Source organism: Candoia aspera, chromosome 1 (genome assembly GCF_035149785.1).
Source record: "Candoia aspera isolate rCanAsp1 chromosome 1, rCanAsp1.hap2, whole genome shotgun sequence".
Taxonomy (NCBI): Eukaryota; Metazoa; Chordata; class Lepidosauria; order Squamata; family Boidae; genus Candoia; species Candoia aspera.
The window spans coordinates 176,125,747-176,146,337 of NC_086153.1; the positions used below are offsets into that span (position 1 = coordinate 176,125,747).

The 20,591-nt window shown below is 41.4% G+C and overlaps 1 protein-coding gene across 1 annotated transcript; it reads left to right on the top strand.

Annotated features, from left to right (window-relative positions):
- The first annotated feature begins 1,127 nt into the window (after nucleotides 1–1,127).
- On the top strand, nucleotides 1,128–19,867 carry WDR12 (WD repeat domain 12). The gene is made up of 14 exons (XM_063317977.1): nucleotides 1,128–1,317; nucleotides 2,059–2,153; nucleotides 2,963–3,057; nucleotides 3,977–4,083; nucleotides 5,306–5,421; nucleotides 6,655–6,809; nucleotides 7,665–7,710; nucleotides 11,760–11,851; nucleotides 12,413–12,553; nucleotides 12,663–12,768; nucleotides 14,599–14,731; nucleotides 15,405–15,477; nucleotides 19,234–19,313; nucleotides 19,584–19,867. The coding sequence occupies exons 1-13, from the start codon at nucleotides 1,277–1,279 to the stop codon at nucleotides 19,309–19,311; spliced, it is 1,278 nt and encodes a 425-aa protein (XP_063174047.1). The 5' UTR covers nucleotides 1,128–1,276; the 3' UTR covers nucleotides 19,312–19,313; nucleotides 19,584–19,867.
- Nucleotides 19,868–20,591: the final 724 nt, after the last annotated feature.

Sequence of the window (20,591 nt, forward strand, 5' to 3'; positions counted from 1 at the left end):
GCATGGAAGGCAGGCGCTCAAGTCGCTGCTCGAAAGTACGAACTGGTCGCGAGTTGCATCGTGGGAATTGTAGTCAAGATGGCTGCGCGTTTCATTCGTCGTCTTGTCTTTTACCGAACCCACGCTGTGTTCAGCTCGTATTCCTCTTTAGCGGAAGAAAGCGAATGCCCCGTTTAAACTTCAGTTCAACCTAAGCCGCACTGAATAATGAGGAATTTATTTCCGAGTAAATACGCCTAAAATTGTGCGGTAAACTTAGAGTAACCTGATTCTCCAGAGTTGGGAATTCCCAAACTCCCTGAAAGGGCTTTCTTGCGCTTAATTCTGCAGAAGGTTGAACTGATAATCAGCTAAGAAATAATGAAAAAAGGGGCGCACCCTGAAATAGTAGCTGGGAAACCCGCGCTGCACCAGAAAATTAAGCCAGTTTTATCAAGCCTGTGGCACTTCTGATGGGCTGGATTTCAGCTAATTCTCAAGCAGTTTGGGAAAACACTAGCTTGGGAATGGCTGAATTCCATTATCCTACTTCACCGAGTATCTACAGAAATCCTAATTCTGGGGGCAGCGGCGGAAGGTAAGGCAAATGTTTGCAAAAACAAAAGCCACATAAAAAAGCCAGACATTATAACAGTCACCATTCGGCTACTCTAGTTCTTTTAATATAATTTTTATTGATTTTTTTAAAAAAATAATAAAAGTCAATACAAACTGAACTCAGAAAAGAGCGAGAACAGAAAGTGCAAGAGAAAAGAGAAAAAAAAAGAGAAAGAGAAAAAATATTTAAAGAAGTGACTTCCGATCTTCATCACAAGTACAAATAAATTTAGTAATTCTTCACCCGTCATAAGGTTACATTGGGCTACTCTCGATGCTACCAGAGAATAAAATATAAAACACTGATAGGACCACCCTCTGCCTGGAATTGTGTTGCACGAGTTGTAGGCGTCCACCGAGCACGGGCTTTAGCAGAGCCCCTACGAACACCGTTGGGTTATAAAAGAGAGGAAACAGGCTCACGCAACACGGGGAGAAAACGCCACTTAAATCAGGCAACCTCGCTCCCCCTTGAGGAAAGAAGAGGCATGAGAACTTCAAGGCTGGGTTTTGACCTTTAAGAGCAGACCGTACTAATCACTCCCTGAACTATCCATGAGCCTCGCAGGACTGGGTGAAGGGGAGTCTCAGCCACGTGGGACCTTCGGTTTTGGAGAGGCCGGGCGTCTCTTCGGGCGCTGGGTGTCCGCCGTGGGGCCGGCCGGCCGGAATCTTTGCTATGGCACAGCTTCAAGCTCGCTTCTTCACCAACGACACGAAGTAAGTGGGGGCGGGAAAGACTTAGCGAAGGGGAATGGGCGCTGTAACTTTTCAAGGGTCTCTCCTTGGGACAGTCACCGATTTCGCTCCCTCCCTCTGCTTCTTGCCAGAAAGTGAAATAAAGTTTATGTCCTTTTCAGCTTAATCCGAATCAGCGCTGAGACGGAGGCGGGAGGGCATTCCCACCGAAGCAGCAGAGCAGAGCAAGGGATCTCCCAAGATCTAGCGCTGAGAACGGGCCGCTCTTCGTAGCCTGAGCGCCTCTGGGCTTTGCAAACGTACCGCGGCTTCTGAACTTTTTTAACCGAGCTTTCATTGGTTTCTGTGGCAGTTGAAGATAGCGTAGGCGGTTTGAACGGCCATATAGCCTTTTGTTGGGGAAGCCCAAATGTAATTTGAGCGATAGAGACCCAGCATCCAAGGTTTCAGGGAGCAACATTATACATAATAAACTGTATTGGCTGCCACATATGAGTGTAACCATTTACTGTAGTAAGCCTCATTGCATTGTGGCGGTTACTTTATGGATAAGGATACAATTTATTGTAGATTTCGGTCTCAGCTGTGTGTGTGTGTTTGTGTGTAACCTGAGAGTATGACCAGTGAAATACAATAGAACATGTATAGGCATGTTTGAGTCTTGAAAACTCAAATTATTAACCATATTTTCCGTGAGAGAACTGAAGGCCTGAGAAGCCATCCATCTTTTTTTTTAAATATGTGATTCTGTCCTCTCTATAGATATACAGTAGATGATGTTCCTTTTTCTATCCCAACTACTTCTGAAGTTGCTGACCTCAGTGATGTTATCAACAAATTGTTGGAAGCTAAAAATGGTATGTTTATATTTGGGATGTAGTTCTGTTAGTATTGATTCTATCCCTCTTGGATACTGTAAAATCAGATATCAGAAACATACAACTAATCACACTTATTTGGATTTAAAATTATGCAGACTTCAATTATTTTGAATACTAATTGCTTTACTATAGATTTTTCAGATTCAGTATTATTTATTCAAGTAAATTAGAAATGTTTATGATGTAATCTGTGCACTAGATTATGATTGATCGTTTAACAGCTGATTTCTCTATGCTTTATTTTACCAACCCAGGACAGTGCATATGGAGTTTCCCACCCTACAATTTAGAAAAATAGATTAGGCTGACTGGAATGATGTCAGCCTGGGTACTCCATTCAAAATATAGTACTGTTTACTTATGGTTGAATGTTCATTTGCTTCAAAGGAGAGAAAACTTTAAAAAAATCTCCCTTTCTCTGGATACTTCTTTACACAGACAAATTTCTATCTAGGCAGCTTTGGAATAAAGCCAGATTGTCCGCAATGGCAACTCAGTTTTCTTCTCATGACTGTTTTCACAAAGAAATCCAGGGCAAGTAATATATTTTGTAGAGGGTCTAGAAAAACATATGACTGGAAAAAAACAAGATGCTGCATTCCAATTTATGGAATATATGATCTGTACTGGTAATATTGCTAGTGGTCTAGAGAGCAAATTTGGTAAAGGAAATAAGGCTATTCAAGAATAATGAGAGAGAGACTATATCTTAGACATCATCATCCATTCTCCAAATCTGCTCTTAATGTAAGAGGTAACTTATGTAACTTGTGATTTGTTTCTAGAGGGCCACAAATATGTGGAATTTGACTTCCTTGTCCAGGGACAGTTCTTGCGGATGTCTCTGGTCAAACACATGGAAATGGAAAATATTTCAACAGTAAGCCATTTTAATGTTTTTTGAAGGAAGAGGTGAATGCTATGAATTTTTAATATTTCTCAGAATTGTATTTTTAAAAATGCAGTGGAACTTTCTTCCTTGCAGCCAAAGGGGAGACTGTAGTGGGTAGAGCAGGGATAAGCATGCTGCGTATTTATTTGCTTTTAATCTCTGTTTCATGCACTGTAGGCTTTTGAGATACAGAGTGTCAACCAGTATTCACTTACATTAATAGGTACACTGTAAAGGTATGTCATTTCTAATGATGCCTTTTCTAACAATGACATATTCTATCAGGCTTGCAAGCATACAGGTGCAAGACTAAAATGCTACAGGTGGTCCTTGGTTGACGACCACTCCTTCAGCGACCATTCAAACTTGCAATGGCGCTGAATGAATGGTACTTATGACTGGTCCTTGAAGTTCCAGCTGTTGCATTACCCCCACATGAACAGTAAATCACTGTAAGAAGTTATCACACAGATGTCTTTTTAGGTTTTTACGTTTAACTGTATTTTTGAGTAGTAGAAACATTATACTACTATTCTGATTCTTACTCAGTAATTTCTACCATGGAATGGACTAGGTTCTAGAATGCAAGTGCAGTTGATGAAGCTGAGAGAATGGGCACTGGTATGTTGATTTGGAAATATGGTCCCATGATTCCACTGAGCCTGGGCAAGGGACAGTAGCAAGGTTGGGGAACTTGTCGTCTTCCAGATGGTGATGGTAAAAACTCCCAGTATTCCTAAGCACTGGCTGTGCTAGCTAGGGTTGCTGGGGTTTATGCAATATATGAATTTATAGCAACACGTTCCCCATTCTTGGGAGGTGGGATTGTAGGCTTAATCTCTATCTCCTGGACTTTGTTTTATAGGACAGTGATTGATTTTTCTTTCTTTCTTTCTGCCACATATAGGAAGATGTAGTAGAAATTGAGTATGTAGAGAAGTATACAGCACCCCAGCCTGAAGAGTGCATGCTACATGATGACTGGATCAGTTCTATTGAAGCTACAGAAGAATGGCAAGAGATTTTTAAAATTGTTTTTGGCTCTTTTTGGTTGGTGGTACAGCTTACTGTACTACGTATAAACTTGCTTCCCCCGTGACTAGGTTCCTGTGCATCACCCTTCTGTGAGTTCATCCATCTTTGTCTCCTTGCTCCTTTCTCCCTTTTTTGCATCAGTAGTTCAGGAATGAAATGCTCATTCCAAAAGTATTTCATTTTTATCAGCTATATTAGTATTGTCATTGTCCCTTTGCCGAGAGTTTTTTAAGCAGTTTTAAGGCTAATTTCTCTGAGGTATTACTGTTTCTTTCAGAACTTCTTATAATCCATCTTCCTTCTCTACATCAGGGTTTGAGGCAAATGGTGTATTCTGTGCGGGTTTGTCCTTTACTGATATATCCGGGCAAAATGAGGAAAAGCAGTAACTACTCCTTCCCTTGATTCATTTTGCATAAATGTATGAAGCAGTGAAATTAAATGGCATTACCAGTTAGGTTAGGAAGGGTTTTCCAGATATAAAGCTGCTATCGTAGAAAAGATTGAGGCCTGAAAAGTAAGGATAGAAAACTAAAAGTACCCATGGAGCAACAAATTATGATGAGCTCCTTCCATTCTTTTCAGACAAATCCTAAAAATGACTGCGCTGTTGCTTTAAACTGAGAGGGTACATTAGGTATACATGTTGTGTTAGTGGCTCTTTTTCTGACCATGTTTGGCCGAAATAAAACATGATGGTTTTTTCTGCCATGATATTCTGGTTTTTTTCTTTTAATATTGAGTTATATTTTAAGCTGAGTAAATTAATGGGAGAATGGGTATGGGGTGGGGTTGGTAGTACATTTTCAGGTTTGTAATAGCTAGGTTCTGGCCTGGCTTAAGTTGGTTTTGGTACCAATCACAAATACGGAATTTCTGAACAGTGCAGATGGTATATGAACGTCATAAACACCTTGACATGAGATTCACATAGCAAATTGTAATGATTACTGTGTGGCTAGGGATGATAAGAATTATTGGGGAATAACTGTATCTAGAAGATTTTGAGGTTACTTTAAACTATGCACAGTGTTTATAACTTATTACCAGCACGCCTTGGCATTACATTTGCAAAAATATGGTTTTGCATAGTATCTAAAAGTTCTGATCAGTAGGTATATTTGGGTTTTTTAGAGGAGTAACTGTTTGATTAAGAGCTGTGGACACCTTCAAAAATATTCTCTACTTCTCACTTCTATAGGATCTTGACCGGCTCCTATGATCAGACTTCCCGAATTTGGTCAGTAGAAGGCAAACCCATCATGACTCTTGCTGGGCATGTAGATGTGGTGAAAGATGTAGCTTGGGTTAAAAAGGGTAAGTAACATTCACTGTAGGGCTTAAGCTATGTAGAGTCCCTCCAAAATCTTGTGACAGACTTTTATTATAGTCAACCCATTTTTTGCTGCTATTTTGCTTCCATTAAGTGTTGGCTGTCTCTTTAAGCATTGTTAAATCTTCAGTTTTCTTTGAAATCCCTTCCTTCACATTTGTTATGAGGTTTTTTTGGAAAAAAAGATCTGCAGCATTCAAATCCCTCACAGGCTTGGCTGGGCTATGTTATCTTTGTTTTGGTGTTGTTTACCTGCAAGAAGAGCGTAAACCTCCCAGAGTCCCTTTTGGGGAGATGGGTGGTGATAAATTTGATTGATTGATTGATTGATTGATTGATTAATGAATGAATGAATGAATGCAAGAGGCTTCAGACTTAACACTTACCTGAAGTCATGGAGCTTCTCCAGCCTCTCATGTTTTGAGAGATAACTCATGAAACTGGGGGTCTCTTCTATGTTATTTAAGGCTGAGCTGCATGTTATTTTAAAATGTATAAAAATGTGTCTTTATTTTTACTATAGGATTAGTGAAAGGGACCCAGTTATGACCCAGCCTTAGTATAAAAGAAGGTGTTTGACTGAGTTTTATGCTCAGCTGTGTTTCTGACTCAGACGTGGATGTGGCAGTGGGCTGCATCTCTAATTTACAGTGTCAGAAAGTGATGCATTCTTAATATAATTGTATGCACTGGCAAAATTGATCCATTTTGGCATTTCAGCAGGATGCAAAGGATTGTACCCGCTCTTTCCAGCTGAATTCCCTATGCTTACTGAAGAGTAAAACAGAAAACAACCTTCAGATGTTAAAGTAACATGTGGATTTGACCTTTATGGATAACCTCTTGGACAATCACAGTCCAAGAGGTTATCCATAAAGGGATAAGAGGAGCTGTATGACCTAATGGACAGGTTAAATGACTCTGAGTCCCATATAGTCCTATTGCTTTTTCAGACAAATAATACTGGTATAGGAGCATTGGCTCATACAACAGTAATCAGTACTTTTGGATTTCCTAAAATATATGTATTATATTTCCACTAGGTATAGGAGAATGTTGTCTACACATTTTAAATACCCTGAATCTAATTACGGTTTTGCTGTAAAGTTTTGCTCCTTTATCCTGTTACCAGATTGTGGGGTAGAGTGAAACTGGATGATTGTCTTAGGAAATGCAGCTCGGTGTACAGTATTTCTATTCTTGCCTGTTCTCCTCAGACAGCTTGTCATGCTTGCTGCTCAGCGCATCCATGGACCAGACCATCTTCCTCTGGGAATGGAACGTGGAAAAGAACAAAGTGAGGGCTCTTCACTGCTGCAGGGGACATGCAGGAAGTGTAGAATCTGTAGCTGTGGATAGTTCAAGGACCAAAGTAAGTTACATACCTTCCCAACCCTGCCCTCGCATTCTGAAGAATAGACAGAGATGTGTTGTAAGCACTACTGCAGTTCTTCTGAACATTCAGATCAGAACCTCATAACATGGTCTCCTGGTAAAATGATGGCTCTTACTGGCCCTCTAATTGACATTTTCCCCAAGTACTCCTAGGGATGATGTTTTTAAATAACTGTCAGTTATAACTGCCAAGGACCTTCCCTCATAAATGCATTTGCTCCTGAGGTTTTAATGAAAGACAGATTTTTAAGAGTTTGCAAAAGCCAATGGATTAGGATTAGAGAGATGCAGGTTCATCTGGAGGAAAGGAGGGATATAAATCTAACAAATGAATAACATATACAGGCTTTATGTCCTGCCTTTCTTTCATCCTTGGATTTCTAGGCTTTCCTGTCATACACTGTGTTGATCGTATTGTTATTTGTTGATGACGCTAAAGTCCCATAATTTGACAGGTGGAGTTGGATTAGTGAAATAATGGGGGCAGCAGTGTTGGGGAACATTGTGGCAGTGGAGATTTTAGGTTTTAAGACCAAGAAGACCCTGCAGATACAGTTCAGTGTTGTTGGAATCACTAGGAATATTTTTGTATCTCTCATGGACAATATCTGGAAATACGTATGGGAGAACACAGACTTTACAGTTGGAGCATCAGCTTCTCTGCTGCTGTAGCAGCTCTACCAGGGCGGGTTTGACAGTTGGGGAGAGCTGATGATGAGAACCTTCCCTGGATCTAGTACAGATCTGGCTTGAACACAAGCATATTAATTTAAGCTGAAATCAGATCAAATCAGGTATTTACTTTTTACTGAAACCCTGTGCTTTTTATTAGTTTTGCAGTGGCTCCTGGGATAAAATGCTGAAGATATGGTCTGCAGGTGAGACAAATATTTTAGATGTAAGCATTTTTTTCCCTACACGTCACCCCTCCAACCCATACATCTTCCTAATGATTGTGCATGCATTTCCATTGTATTAACATATGCTGTATTTGTTGTCTACAGTAAATTCAGAATGTAGCATTTTAGTGCAAAATTGTAGATTCCAAGACACATGGTGCTACTGTGAGTCAGAAGTACTTCAGGTATCTGTAATACAGTTCAACTACTGTGTATGAAACAAGTCATATATTTAGCATGGCACAGTGTCCGTTAAAGCATCTGATAAGCTAATCTCATGCTGAGAAACCTGAGTAAATGGAATTCAGCCTTTGTTCCTCTCCTGTTTAATCTTATTTATACAATAGAGTAAGAAATGAAAACTAGACTTCATTATTACATGGAGTTGTTTTTTGTTGTTTATGCGTTTAGTCGCTTCCGACTCTTTGTGACTTCATGGACCAGCCCACGCCAGAGCTTCCTGTTGGTCGTCAGCTCCCCCAGGGACGAGTCCGTCACCTCTAGAATATCATCCATCCACCTTGCCCTTGGTCAGCCCCTCTTCCTTTTGCCCTCCACTCTCCCTAGCATCAGCATCTTCTCCAGGGTGTCCTGTCTTCTCATTATGTGGCCAAAGTATTTCAGTTTTGCCTTTAATATCATTCCCTCAAGTGAGCAGTCTGGCTTTATTTCCTGGAGGATGGACTGGTTTGCTCTTCTTGCAGTCCAAGGCACTCTCAGAATTTTCCTCCAACACCACAGTTCAAAAGCATCGATCTTCCTTCGCTCAGCCTTCCTTATGGTCCAGCTCTCGCAGCCATATGTTACTACGGGGAACACCATTGCTTTAACTATGCGGACCTTTGTTGTCAGTGTGATGTCTCTGCTCTTAACTATTTTATCGAGATTTGTCATTGCTCTTCTCCCAAGGATTAAGCGTCTTCTGATTTCCTGACTGCAGTCAGCATCTGCAGTAATCTTCGCACCTAGAAATACAAAGTCTTTCACTGCTTCTACATTTTCTCCCTCTATTTGCCAGTTATCAATCAAGCTGGTTGCCATAATCTTGGTTTTTTTGAGGTTTAGCTGCAAGCCAGCTTTTGCACTTTCTTCTTTCACCTTCATCATAAGGCTCCTCAGTTCCTCTTCGCTTTCAGCCATCAAAGTGGTATCATCTGCATATCTGAGATTGTTAATGTTTCCTCCAGCGATTTTAACTCCAGCCTTGGATTCCTCAAGCCCAGCACGTTGCATGATGTGTTCTGCATACAAGTTGAATAGGTAGGGTGAGAGTATACAGCCCTGCCGTACTCCTTTCCCAATCTTAAACCAGTCCATTGTTCCATGGTCTGTTCTTACTGTTGCTACTTGGTCGTTATACAGATTCTTCAGGAGGCAGACTAGATGACTTGGTATCCCCATACCGCTAAGAACTTGCTACAATTTGTTATGGTCCACACAGTCAAAGGCTTTAGAATAGTCAATAAAACAGAAATAGATGTTTTTCTGAAACTCCCTGGCTTTTCCCATGATCCAGCGGATATTGGCAATTTGGTCCCTAGTTCCTCTGCCTTTTCTAAACCTGGCGTGTACATCTGGCAATTCTCGCTCCACGAATTGCTGAAGTCTACCTTGGAGGATCTTGAGCATTACCTTACTGGCATGTGAAATGAGTGCCACTGTTCGATAGTTTGAACATTCTTTAGTGTTTCCCTTTTTTGGTTTGGGGATATAAGTTTATTTTTTCCAGTCTGATGGCCATTCTTGTGTTTTCCAAATTTGCTGGCATATAGCATGCATTACCTTGACAGCATCATCTTGCAAGATTTTGAACAGTTCAGCTGGGATGCCGTCGTCTCCTGCTGCCTTGTTATTAGCGATGCTTCTTAAGGCCCATTCAACCTCACTCTTCAGGATGTCTGGCTCTAGCTCACTGACCACACCGTCAAAGCTATCCCCGATATTGTCCCCTTCCTATACAGGTCTTCTGTATATTCTTGCCACCTTTTCTTGATCTCTTCTTCTTCTGTTAGGTCCTTGCCATCTTTGTTTTTGATCATACCCATTTTGGCCTGGAATTTACCTCCGATGTTTCTAATTTTCTGGAAGAGGTCTCTTGTCCTTCCTATTCTATTGTCTTCTTCCACTTCCACGCATTGCTTGTTTAAAAATAATTCCTTATCTCTTCTGGCTAACCTCTGGAATTTTGCATTTAATTGGGCATCTCTCCCCCTATCACTGTTGCCTTTTGCTTTCCTTCTTTCTTGGGCTACTTCTAGTGTCTCAGCAGACAGCCATTTTGCCTTCTTGGTTTTCTCTTTCTTTGGGATGTATTTTGTTGCTGCCTCCTGAACAACGTTGCGAACTTCTGTCCATAGTTCTTCCGGGACCCTATCTACTAAGTCCAGTCCCTTAAATCTATTCTTCACCTCCACTGCATATTCCTTAGGAATATTAGTGAGCTCATACCTAGCTGATCTGTGGGTCTTCCCTAATCTCTTGAGTCTGATCCTAAATTGTGCAATAAGAAGTTCGTGATCAGAACTACAGTCATCTCCAGGTCTTGTTTTTACCGACTGTATAGATGTCCGCCACCTTTGGCTGCAAAGGATGTAGTCAGTCTGATTTCGGTGTTGTCCATCTGGTGAAGTCCATGTATAAAGCCGTCTCTTCGGTTGTTGCAAGAGAGTGTTTGTTATGCAGAGTGAGTTGTCTTGGCAAAATTCTATCAGCCTATGTCCTGCTTCGTTTTGTTCTCCCAGGCCATGCTTATCTGTAATTCCAGGTGTCATTTGACTGCCCACCTTAGCATTCCAGTCTCCCGTGATGAAAATAACATCTCTTTTAGGCGTGTTGTCCAGTAGGTGCTGCAGATCCTCATAGAACTGCTCTACTTCAGCTTCTTCAGCATCTGTGGTTGGGGTGTATATTTGGATCACTGTGATGCTAGATGGCTTGCCCTGAATTCGAATTGAGATCATTCTATCGTTTTTTGGATTGTATCCAAGCACTGCTTTAGCCACTTTACTATTAATTATGAAGGCTACTCCATTTCTTCTGTGGTCCTCTTGTCCACAGTAGTAGATCTGGTGGTCATTTGATGTGAAGTGGCCCATTCCAGTCCATATCAGTTCACTGACACCCAAAATGTCTATCTTTAATCTTGACATCTCACCAATAACCACATCCAATTTGCCCTGGCTCATCGATCTTACATTCCAGGTTCCAATGGTGTGTTGATCCTTAGAACATCAGATTCGCCGTTCACCACCAGCACCGTCGGCCGCTAGCCTTCCTTTCGGCTTTGAGCTAGCTGCGTCATCGCGTCTGGGGCTAGTTGAGCTCATCCTCTGTTCCTCCCCAGTAGCATTTTGACCATCTTCCGACCTGGGGGTCTCATCTTCCGATGGTATACCGACATATCTCTGGTTGTACTGATCCATTTAGTTTTCACAGCAAGAATACTGGGGTGGGTTGCCATTACCTTCCCCAGGGATCGCATTTAGTCTGACCTCTCTGTCATGACCTTCCCGTCTTGGGTGGCCCTTCACGGTTTAGCTCATGGCATCATTGAGGTGCTCAAGCTCCAGCACCACGACAAGGTAACAATCCTTTGCTGAAGAAAAGGATTGGGGTTGTTAGCAAGGTGGATTTCATGACTAGATAATTTTTTGATTTTCTGGTTAGACTCAAGACATCAGAGATGGACCATTTTTTTTATTATTTTATTTGGCAAAACAAGTTGGTCTTTCCCAAGAGGCTGGTTTTAAATTATCCTCCACATTCCATAAAACTGAGGACAATGCTTAGGAAAATGAGGATAGATAGATTGATAGGAAGGAGAAGGAATGCCTGCTTAATAACATCCAAGAAAAAGGTCCACATGATTTCTCTCCATCCATTCTCTGCAATGAGCTTTGAACATGTTGAAACACAAGAGATAAAAAATAACCCATAACGAATTTAGGCTACTTGTATTTATTTTACTTGAGATTAGGAGTGTATGATTATTGCCTTCTCCTTTTCGTCCTATCTCACATTCATTTCAGTGCCTGCTGATGAAGAGGATGAAGCAGAGATGGAGGAAGTAGTAAACAGACCAAGGAAGAAGCAAAAAACCGAGCAGCTGGGACTAACAAGAGTAAGATAAACATTGACCATGTAGACCTTCATTGGAATGGGTGGGGTCAGGCTTGGCCTGACAGTCTGTCTTGTGGGTGGCTGCCAGGGTTGATGGCTGATAATGGTGCCCTCTGGGCATTTACTCCAAAACCATGTTTGCTGTAGCTGCCCTTGCACCTTCTGTCTTAAGACTTTCCAAAGAGCTTTATATCCAAAGTTCCGCTGCATTCCATGGCTTGCTCTATTCACAATTCACTTAAAGAACGGAATTTCCAGGGAAGTGGAAGGGAAGGGAAGGTAATGACAACTAAGGGGTGCCAAGGTTCTGCTCAGCTAGTGGTGTGCCAATATGTCCTGCTAATGCTTTTTAAAGTAAAATCTCCCTCAAGTTCTTAGTGACTACTTGGAAAGTTCCATCTTACTTGGCAACCTTATGGAAGTGGTTTGCCATTGTCTTTTACTGGGATTTTCTGTTTTACTTCCCAATCTAGTCTTCAATTGATAATTAAAATTTTTCATTTTTACAAAACCCAATGTTATCAATAACTGTGTTTTATTAATCTTTATTTCTCATGTCTAGACTCCTATTGCAACCCTCTCTGGTCATACAGAATCAGTCTCTTCTGTACTTTGGTCAGATACAGATGAAACCTGCAGCGCTTCATGGGACCACACAATTAAGATTTGGGATGTTGAAACTGGAAGCCTTAAATCCACTTTGGTAAATGAGCTTGCCACTTTAACATGACTTCTCTCTGTTTGGTTTGTTTGTTTTTTCCAAAAGGGTTTTTTACAAACTGCTACTTACCACACTTTTTATTCTGTCATAGACAGGAAACAAAGTTTTTAACTCAATAGCCTACTCACCACTGTGTCGGCGTATAGCCTCTGGAAGCACTGACAGACACATTCGGTTATGGGATCCTCGGAGCAAAGGTGCGTAGAAGTGAATATATATTCATGAGATATTTTTTAAAATGCCAAAGGTATTCCTTGATTATTACAGTTTTAAAGTCACTCATTTACTCAGCTGAGTAATTTACCTAGTATTGTACTGAGTTCATGTACTTTGGAATGTGCTTTCTAATAAGGCTTCTGAACCAGGAGTGGTTACTCACATGACAACTGTGGGATTGGGAAAACACTGTATGAATTTCCAATGTCTGCCTGCATTGGTTATTATTCCTTGATGTGGCAGAAAAGTAATGAGAATATCTCACCTTCTCTGTCCATTCCTGAAAACTCTGCATGCAGGTGATTTTAGCTCAGTGATAGAGGACATACTTTATATGCAAAAGGTCACAAGTTGAATCCTAGGGTCTCCGGATAAAAGAGTCAGGTAGCAGATGATGGGAAAGGTCTCTACCCGAGACAGCAACTTTTCTGCTGGTCACACCATGTAGATGAAGCTGATATGGCAGCTTCCCCTATCCCTCCTCACGGCCCACAGATGTCCTGTTTTTACAGTTATATCAGTGATGTGACACTTTAAGGATCTGTAGTTTATATTTTGAAGGAAGTTATTAAGCTCATGAGTGGTTATGCTCTGGAATGGCTGTCACAATCAACACAGGTAAGACTGTGATAGGATTGTTCCCCTACCATTCTCTGTCCAGCTGAGATGCCATCTACCGTCTACCTTTTGGTAGTGTAGTGGGCTGTGAGAATAACTTTGGGAGACAGGAGGAAGAGCTGCAGCCTAGACAACAGTCTGATAAATGAAATTTGAGTCCAAAGGAGGAATGGGGGTAGAGTAAGCCTCTGTCGTGTTTACAGTTTCAATGTATTTCAAACATCGTAACGTTTCGCATGCCATGGCTCTGACGCATGTTTCTGTTTGGGAGGGAGCTGCTGTGAGACCTTGTACCAAGCTCTGTATGTGGAATCAAGACAATGGAACGTGTTTGGGTTATTTTCTCTGCTCAAGGACTTTTCCCACAGACCATCAGAAACCCTTAGGAGCACCTGGGATTGTGGACTTGAGAAGACTCTACGGGGGAGGGATTTCATTTGCACTGAGAGTTTTTAGTTTGAATTTGCCGCGCTTTCATCATTCTCAGCTTTCTTTGTGATCCTGCATACTATTCTTCAATAAATCAGATATCTTTGAAACCCTGCTTATGAGTCTGATGTACATTAGAATAGGCAATCATTACAGCCTCTCAGAAGGGACCCTCCCTAGTCCTCTGGAAAGTAAAGGCAAGGGAGGGGGAAAAATGCTTTCACACTTGCAAGACACTTACAGTAACAGTGTCTGTTACTGTAATTGTACAATAAATATAGTATTACTACTTATGGTTTTGGTTTCCTGTCTGTTCTACCTTGAAGGGCTGACAAGTAGTGGTGGTCCTTCAAGTCACTCTTGGCTCCTGGTGACTATATGGACAGGACCCCACAGTTTTCTTGGCAACATTTTTGAAAATGGTTTGATGGAACCTCTTTGTAGGGTTGAGAGAGAATGACGGGTTGAAAGTCACCCAACTGGACCGGGTGACTACCCAGCCTCGGGCAGGACTGGAACTCACCTTTCCCCATCCCAAGTCCAGCAGCACTGCACTCAATTGCCTGTCACTTTCTACCTTAGCAAGCTAAAATCAGAATCCTACCAAAGAATGGTTTTTTTGTATTTCTGGCATTTTTTTTAAAGACCATTACAAGTTTCTGTATCCAGAATGAACTTACTGTATCTTGGCTTCTTTTCTGTGACTATAAATTATGTGCCATGTTGTAAATAGTGGCTACTGAATCTTGTCTGTTTTGCTTCAGATGGCTCTTTGGTGTTACTTTCTCTTACCTCACATACTGGCTGGGTGACTTCTGTGAAATGGTCCCCTACTCATGAGCAGCAACTCATCTCGGGTTCTTTAGATAACATTGTCAAACTCTGGGATACAAGGAGGTAAGCTGAAATCTGGAGTTCTTGTTCGTTGCCTCTTGCATATGGTTTCAGGTTACTATATGACACACAAATTGAAGAACTACAAGTTTAGGGTTTTGAAAGTTCTTGCTTTAAAATGTACTGGCTGGTAGATAAATCTTACTTCGGGGATACTCTTGGTAGGCCATTAGATCTGAACCTGCAAGTGAATTTTGCAAATGTGCCTACAAATTCCCTGCCATAAAGCATTTGCAGTACATGAAGTGATATAATCACTTTATCTTGTGAATAGAGCCCACCATGGTTTTGTTATTTGAATTTAGTATTAAAACATTTGCAAGGCTGTCATGCCTTGGCTGATCTTTAAAAAGTTAGGTGAAGCTGTAGGGTAAATTAGGAAATTGAAAAGAAAAACATTGTAGAAAAGAAAACTTTATGGACGCTATATGAACATCACCATATACTTACCAGGAGTCAAGATCAACTTAAGTAAGATTTTTGTTTTGACTCGTGTGTGTAGACAAGGTGTGTGTCCTGGTAGATTTACATTTAACTAAAAAGCAAATAGAGAAAGGGGAGTTGGAGACAAAATGGATTAAGAGGGAACTTTATTTGTTTCAGCAAAGGGCCATCAGAGTCATACCACCTAAATAAGACAACACTAAAACTAACTTTAATATCCATATCTCATCAGTTGCAAAGCTCCTCTTTATGACTTGGCGGCTCACGAAGACAAAGTTTTCTGTGTGGAATGGACAGAAGCTGGGGTAAGAACTGACCTTGCACGAAAGTGTAGACTCAGATGAAAACCGAGTGACAGAACAGGAACGTGATGTTCAGGAATCAGATTTGGGTGCTGCAGATCTTTAATTTTGGAAATAGGTGTTTTTTACTTCTCAGCAGGAGGAATTCTAGCCACTATCCAAACTCACCAAATGACAATTAGTTGAAACTGTTACTACATTTAAAAAAGGTACAGAAGTTTGTAGTGCATGTGTAAACTTTATACTCACGTGAATTCACACACATGTGCACATGCTACAGAAGACTCAGGTGGTATATATGCCTGAGGGGCAGAGTCAGTTTTCTTGGGGCTGGGATTGCACTTGTTTGCAAAATGGGGATGCGGTCAAGTAACATCATGATATCCCTGAGGTGGCTGGATCAGACTTTGCAATCGGTTAGGAGTTGGTGGTTGGAGGATTTAAGTCTTCAGGAGGCTTAAGGTGTCCCTTTTTTCTTAACCCCTGCAAACCAGGGAGAATCAAGACCATTTTTTGTTGTTTTGGAATGAAACAAGCCCTTAAATTCTCAAAGACTCCCCCAAAGGGCTAAACCATTTCATCACATTCACTCCAGGAAAGTTCTGCAAAAATGGGGGGGCAGTTACCATGACAGAGAAGGTCAACTTCCTGAGTCCCATCAAGTGACATTGTTCGATCAGTGGGACCCAGAACATGCCCACTTTATCTGATTGTACAGGATGGGCAGAAATCGGAGATAGGTAGTTCCTCAAATAGCCACGAAAGTCTTTTTTTATATAGCAATTTTATTAAAGATTATAATTATGCAGTACCGTGAAAGTCTTTATAGGTGGTAGCCAGCATCTGAAAGCCAAGTGGTCACTAGTGAAGCTTGTGGAGCAGCAATGTTACATGGGCGTATCCTAGCATGCCCATCACTGCCCACATCCCTGCATTCTGGAGCAGCTGCAGCTTCCAAGTGGTTTCCCAGGGCAGCCCCATGTACAGCACACTGCAGTAGTCATCATGTGTAGTGATTGGGGTGTGAGTGACCAGTGCAAAGGCCTTCCTGGCCACAGCTGCCATCTGTTCTTTGAGCAGGAATTGCGAGTCTAGGAAAACTCAGATTGTGCACCAGTCTCCAGTGGGGACATGTAACCCATCCAGAACTAAAGGTGGAAAACTTCTGGGATTGGGGGCCCAAGTACTGACAGCCACTCAGTCTTACTAGGGTTGAGCCTGAGTCTGTTCCTCCCCATTCAAACCCTTACAGCTTCCAGACACCTGAACAAGACTTTGACAGCATTATTGTCAACCCCAAATCAATGGATGACCTCACACAGCAGCCTCGTGTAGATGTTAAACAGAAGAGGTGAAAGTGTTGAGCCTTGAAATGCCCCACAAGTTAGGGGCTTCAGCCTCAGTCCCCTCCCCCCTGTTGATTAGAACAGAACTGCCCACAGAGAAAGGAGAGAGCCACTGCAACGCCATGCTCGCCTTCCTAATCCCTACAGATGGTCCAGAAGGATACCATAGTCAACTGAAAGCAACTGAAAGATCAGGAGAACCAGGATGGTAGCACCATTCCTATCCCAGTTCTGCCAGAGGTCATCAACAAGCATGATGGATACTGTCTCAATACTGTATCCTGATATGAAATGTGACTGAAAAGGGTCTGGATAGTCCGTTTCCACCAGGGCCTTCTGGAGCTGCAGCCCAACCACCTTCTCTAAAAAAGGACAGTTGAAGACTGGATAGAAATTTTCCACGCTGTTGGACCCAGCAACAGCTTTTTCAGGAGGGGGTACACCGTGCCTCCTTCAAGGCAGACGGAACTGCTTCTTTCCTGAAATAGGTTGACGCTTCCGCATGGATACAATCACACATCACCTCCCGAGCAGCCTTCACAAGCCAGGGGGGACATGGATATCATAAATGGCCAGGCCCATCCCAAGGACCATGTCCACTTCCTCAGGAGTTATAGGCTCAAACTCATCCCAGCTGCTAGGGATATAAATATTTAGAATTCATTTTTCTTGGAAACAAAACCAAAACAGCTGAACCAGGCGACGCTGTATTAATAAAAACTCACTGAAGAAAACGATGGTAAGCTGGAACCAAGTTCCAGCAAATCCAAATTGTTTATTTCTTGAAGCATTCTCATTCTGTGCATCTGTTTTTTCTGTGCTGTGCTCCAACCAATTTTGTAGAAATCCCTTCAAGAAACTTCCAAGCAGCTGCAGCCCCTTCACCCACACTCTAACAAAACAAACTAAGTCTTTTAGTGTCAAGGGGTTTATAGGACAATTACATAAAGACATCATCTTTACTTTGTAGTGTAAGTTCTACTTTTCTCCGAACTACCCACAAAGCCTCATCTTGGACATTAGGCAGGCCAAAGTTTACTTCAGAAATGTCCTGATAACATAAACATAATGTGATTTGTTTCATTTTTGCTTAATGTAATATGTGAATATGGCCATTCTAGCTTACAAATTATTATTATTTGTGTATGCATTTACTTACTTACTAAATCTGCTCTTCTGTTTATAGTTTAACATTTAGGAATCAAGCCATGATGGCTTATTTAGCAAGTCTTGTTGAATAGTCACTCTCATGTGAGGTGAGTATGGCATGAGTGACTAGCAAGACTTGCTAATAAGCCATCATGGCTTGATTCCTAGATTGCAATGTGCCCTATGTGGGGCCGCCCTTAAAGACCAGCCTGAAGCTTCAGCTGGTCCAGAATGCTGCAGTGCAGACAGTGATGGGCATGCCTCGGTATGCACACATGACACCTCTGCTTTGTGAGCTGCACTGGCTGCTGGCATGCTTCCAGGTGCAGTTCCAGGTACTGGTTATGACCTATAAAGCCCTGCGTGGCCTGCCTATCTCCTGTGGTATCAGCCTGGTTGGTTCAACATGACAGAGTTGGCATGCTCCAGCCCTTCAATTAAATAACATCATCTATTGAGAACCAGGAAGCATGCCTTCTCTGGACTGAGGTTCCCCCTGCTATCAGTGTGGCTGCCATTCTGATGGCCTTCTGGAAAGCCTTAAAGGCCTGGCTGTTCTTCCAGGCTTGGGTGAGGGTGGGTGGGGCCCCTGTCAGATTGAGTGTGGGTGTGGTTAGCTGGACTCACCACTGGTTCTTGTTTTTTATGTATGTATTTATTTATAAACATTGCATTGTACTTTCTATTTTATTGTACACCACCCTGAGTCAGTTTGTAGTTGGGTTGGGTCTATATTGTGTAAATAATTAAATTAAGTTAAATTAAATTAACCATGCCTAAACAAAATGCATTTATCTAACCAACATCTTGATGCAAAATTGAGCTTGAGTTGCATGAACAAGAAGCAGAACATGGTTAAGGAATTATAAATATTATTGAGTATAAAGATGCTTCTTTTTGGGGTAGAGATTTTCCGGGGATATATTACATTTTGAATCCTATCACTGTTCTTTTTCTTCATGACTAATAGCTTTGAAGGTCTTACTCTGATGGAACAGTAATCAAACATGAGAAGAATGTCTTTTGCCGCTCCCATTTCTTTCTATGTTTTTTTTTTCATATTGGGGATAATGCTGACATAATCTTTTCCTGCTACTTGAAGATTATCCAAAAACAAAGTCATGGTGATTTTTTAAAGATTTAAATAATACAGTTTTCAGGGACTTTGTTACTTAGCATTTTTCTCCAATTAGATTAGAACAACAATTAGTTTTTGATGGCGTCTCATTATACTTTGATCCCCCCCCCCTCCTCTATGTTACAGTTGCTGCTGAGTGGTGGAGCAGACAACAAACTGTATTGCTACAAGTACCAAGCAGCCACTTCGGATGTTGGAGCATGAAAGTGAGTGAGGGTAGTTAAAGCAAAAAGGTCTTCCAGTGAAATCTACGACATATGTAGAAAATGGGTTGGTTAATAGCTATTCAAACCATGGGTTGCATCCCAAAGTTCTCGTGAGTCGAATGCTGCCTTTAAAGAGAGCAGAAGAGGTGGTTTTTGTTCATTCCCTCCTCCTCTTCCCATTAGGCTCTAGCGATTTTCCAGAACAGTGTGGGAAGTGACCTAGGGGTTAGCAATGATGAATTGGTAAAATTTCATTTCCTCTCCCTCCAGGGAGAAGTCTGCTGGATCTTCGTCTCTCATATGAGCGGAAAGTGGCCTGCTATTTATAGAAAGGATGTTCTGGAGCCAGTCAAACGTGTATTCTCATGGCACGGAGCAAAATTCATTGCCGTTTCTTTCTTCGGGGTTGGAATTGCAGTCCTTGTATTTAAAGCTTTTTTTCCTATATGAACGATATAAAAAACCTTAATAACTTAAGCATGATACTGGCTTTGAGCATAGTATTAAATGGTTTTATGTCAATAATTAAAATAATCTTATTTTGTGCAACTGTATTTCATTGTTTCGGTTCATTATAATTTTCATTTGAGAAGAATTTCAGAGATTCCCTTAAAGTGGAAACCTGTTTATAGCCTCTGCCTCTTCAAATTTCTCCATGTCTCTGCAAGAATTTGTTAGACCATTCCTGCCTTCAACAGCATACATATCATCAGGCACCTGTTCAGCCACAGTATCTAACCCCCCTTCCCCCTCCGTCTCCATCCAGACATCAGCTTTAAAAAATCTGGCTGGCTTCAGAAAAACTTCTGTTAATGGTTCACGTACGTGGATTCTCATTTCATCACCAAGCCACTTTTCCAAGAAGCTGTTTTATTTAGCATAGACAAAGAGATAGACAAGAGATGCAGATCAGTAGCAAGTTCTTTCATTGTTGTTTTTCTTTGGAGACCGGGAGATGCTGTAATTTTGGCAGTGTTCTAAGACTCACAGATACTCAGATGCAACAGAGAAAGCCTTCATGCATAATTGCAAGGATGATAATTGACTAGCTTGATCAGCAAACATCGAACAAACAAATCTTTATTACAGTCAAAGACCAGCATAAGGAGGGTGGGGTACAGTCAGTTAAAAGCATAGAAAATACATTACAATTTGATATTAAAAGCTAAAAGAAAAGTCTAAAAGGAAAGGAAAAAAAATCTAGAGGGAGGGGTAGGAGCATTAGATGAATGAAGGGGAGCATAAGGGTTAGTATGTCTGTAAATACAGTACTCTAGT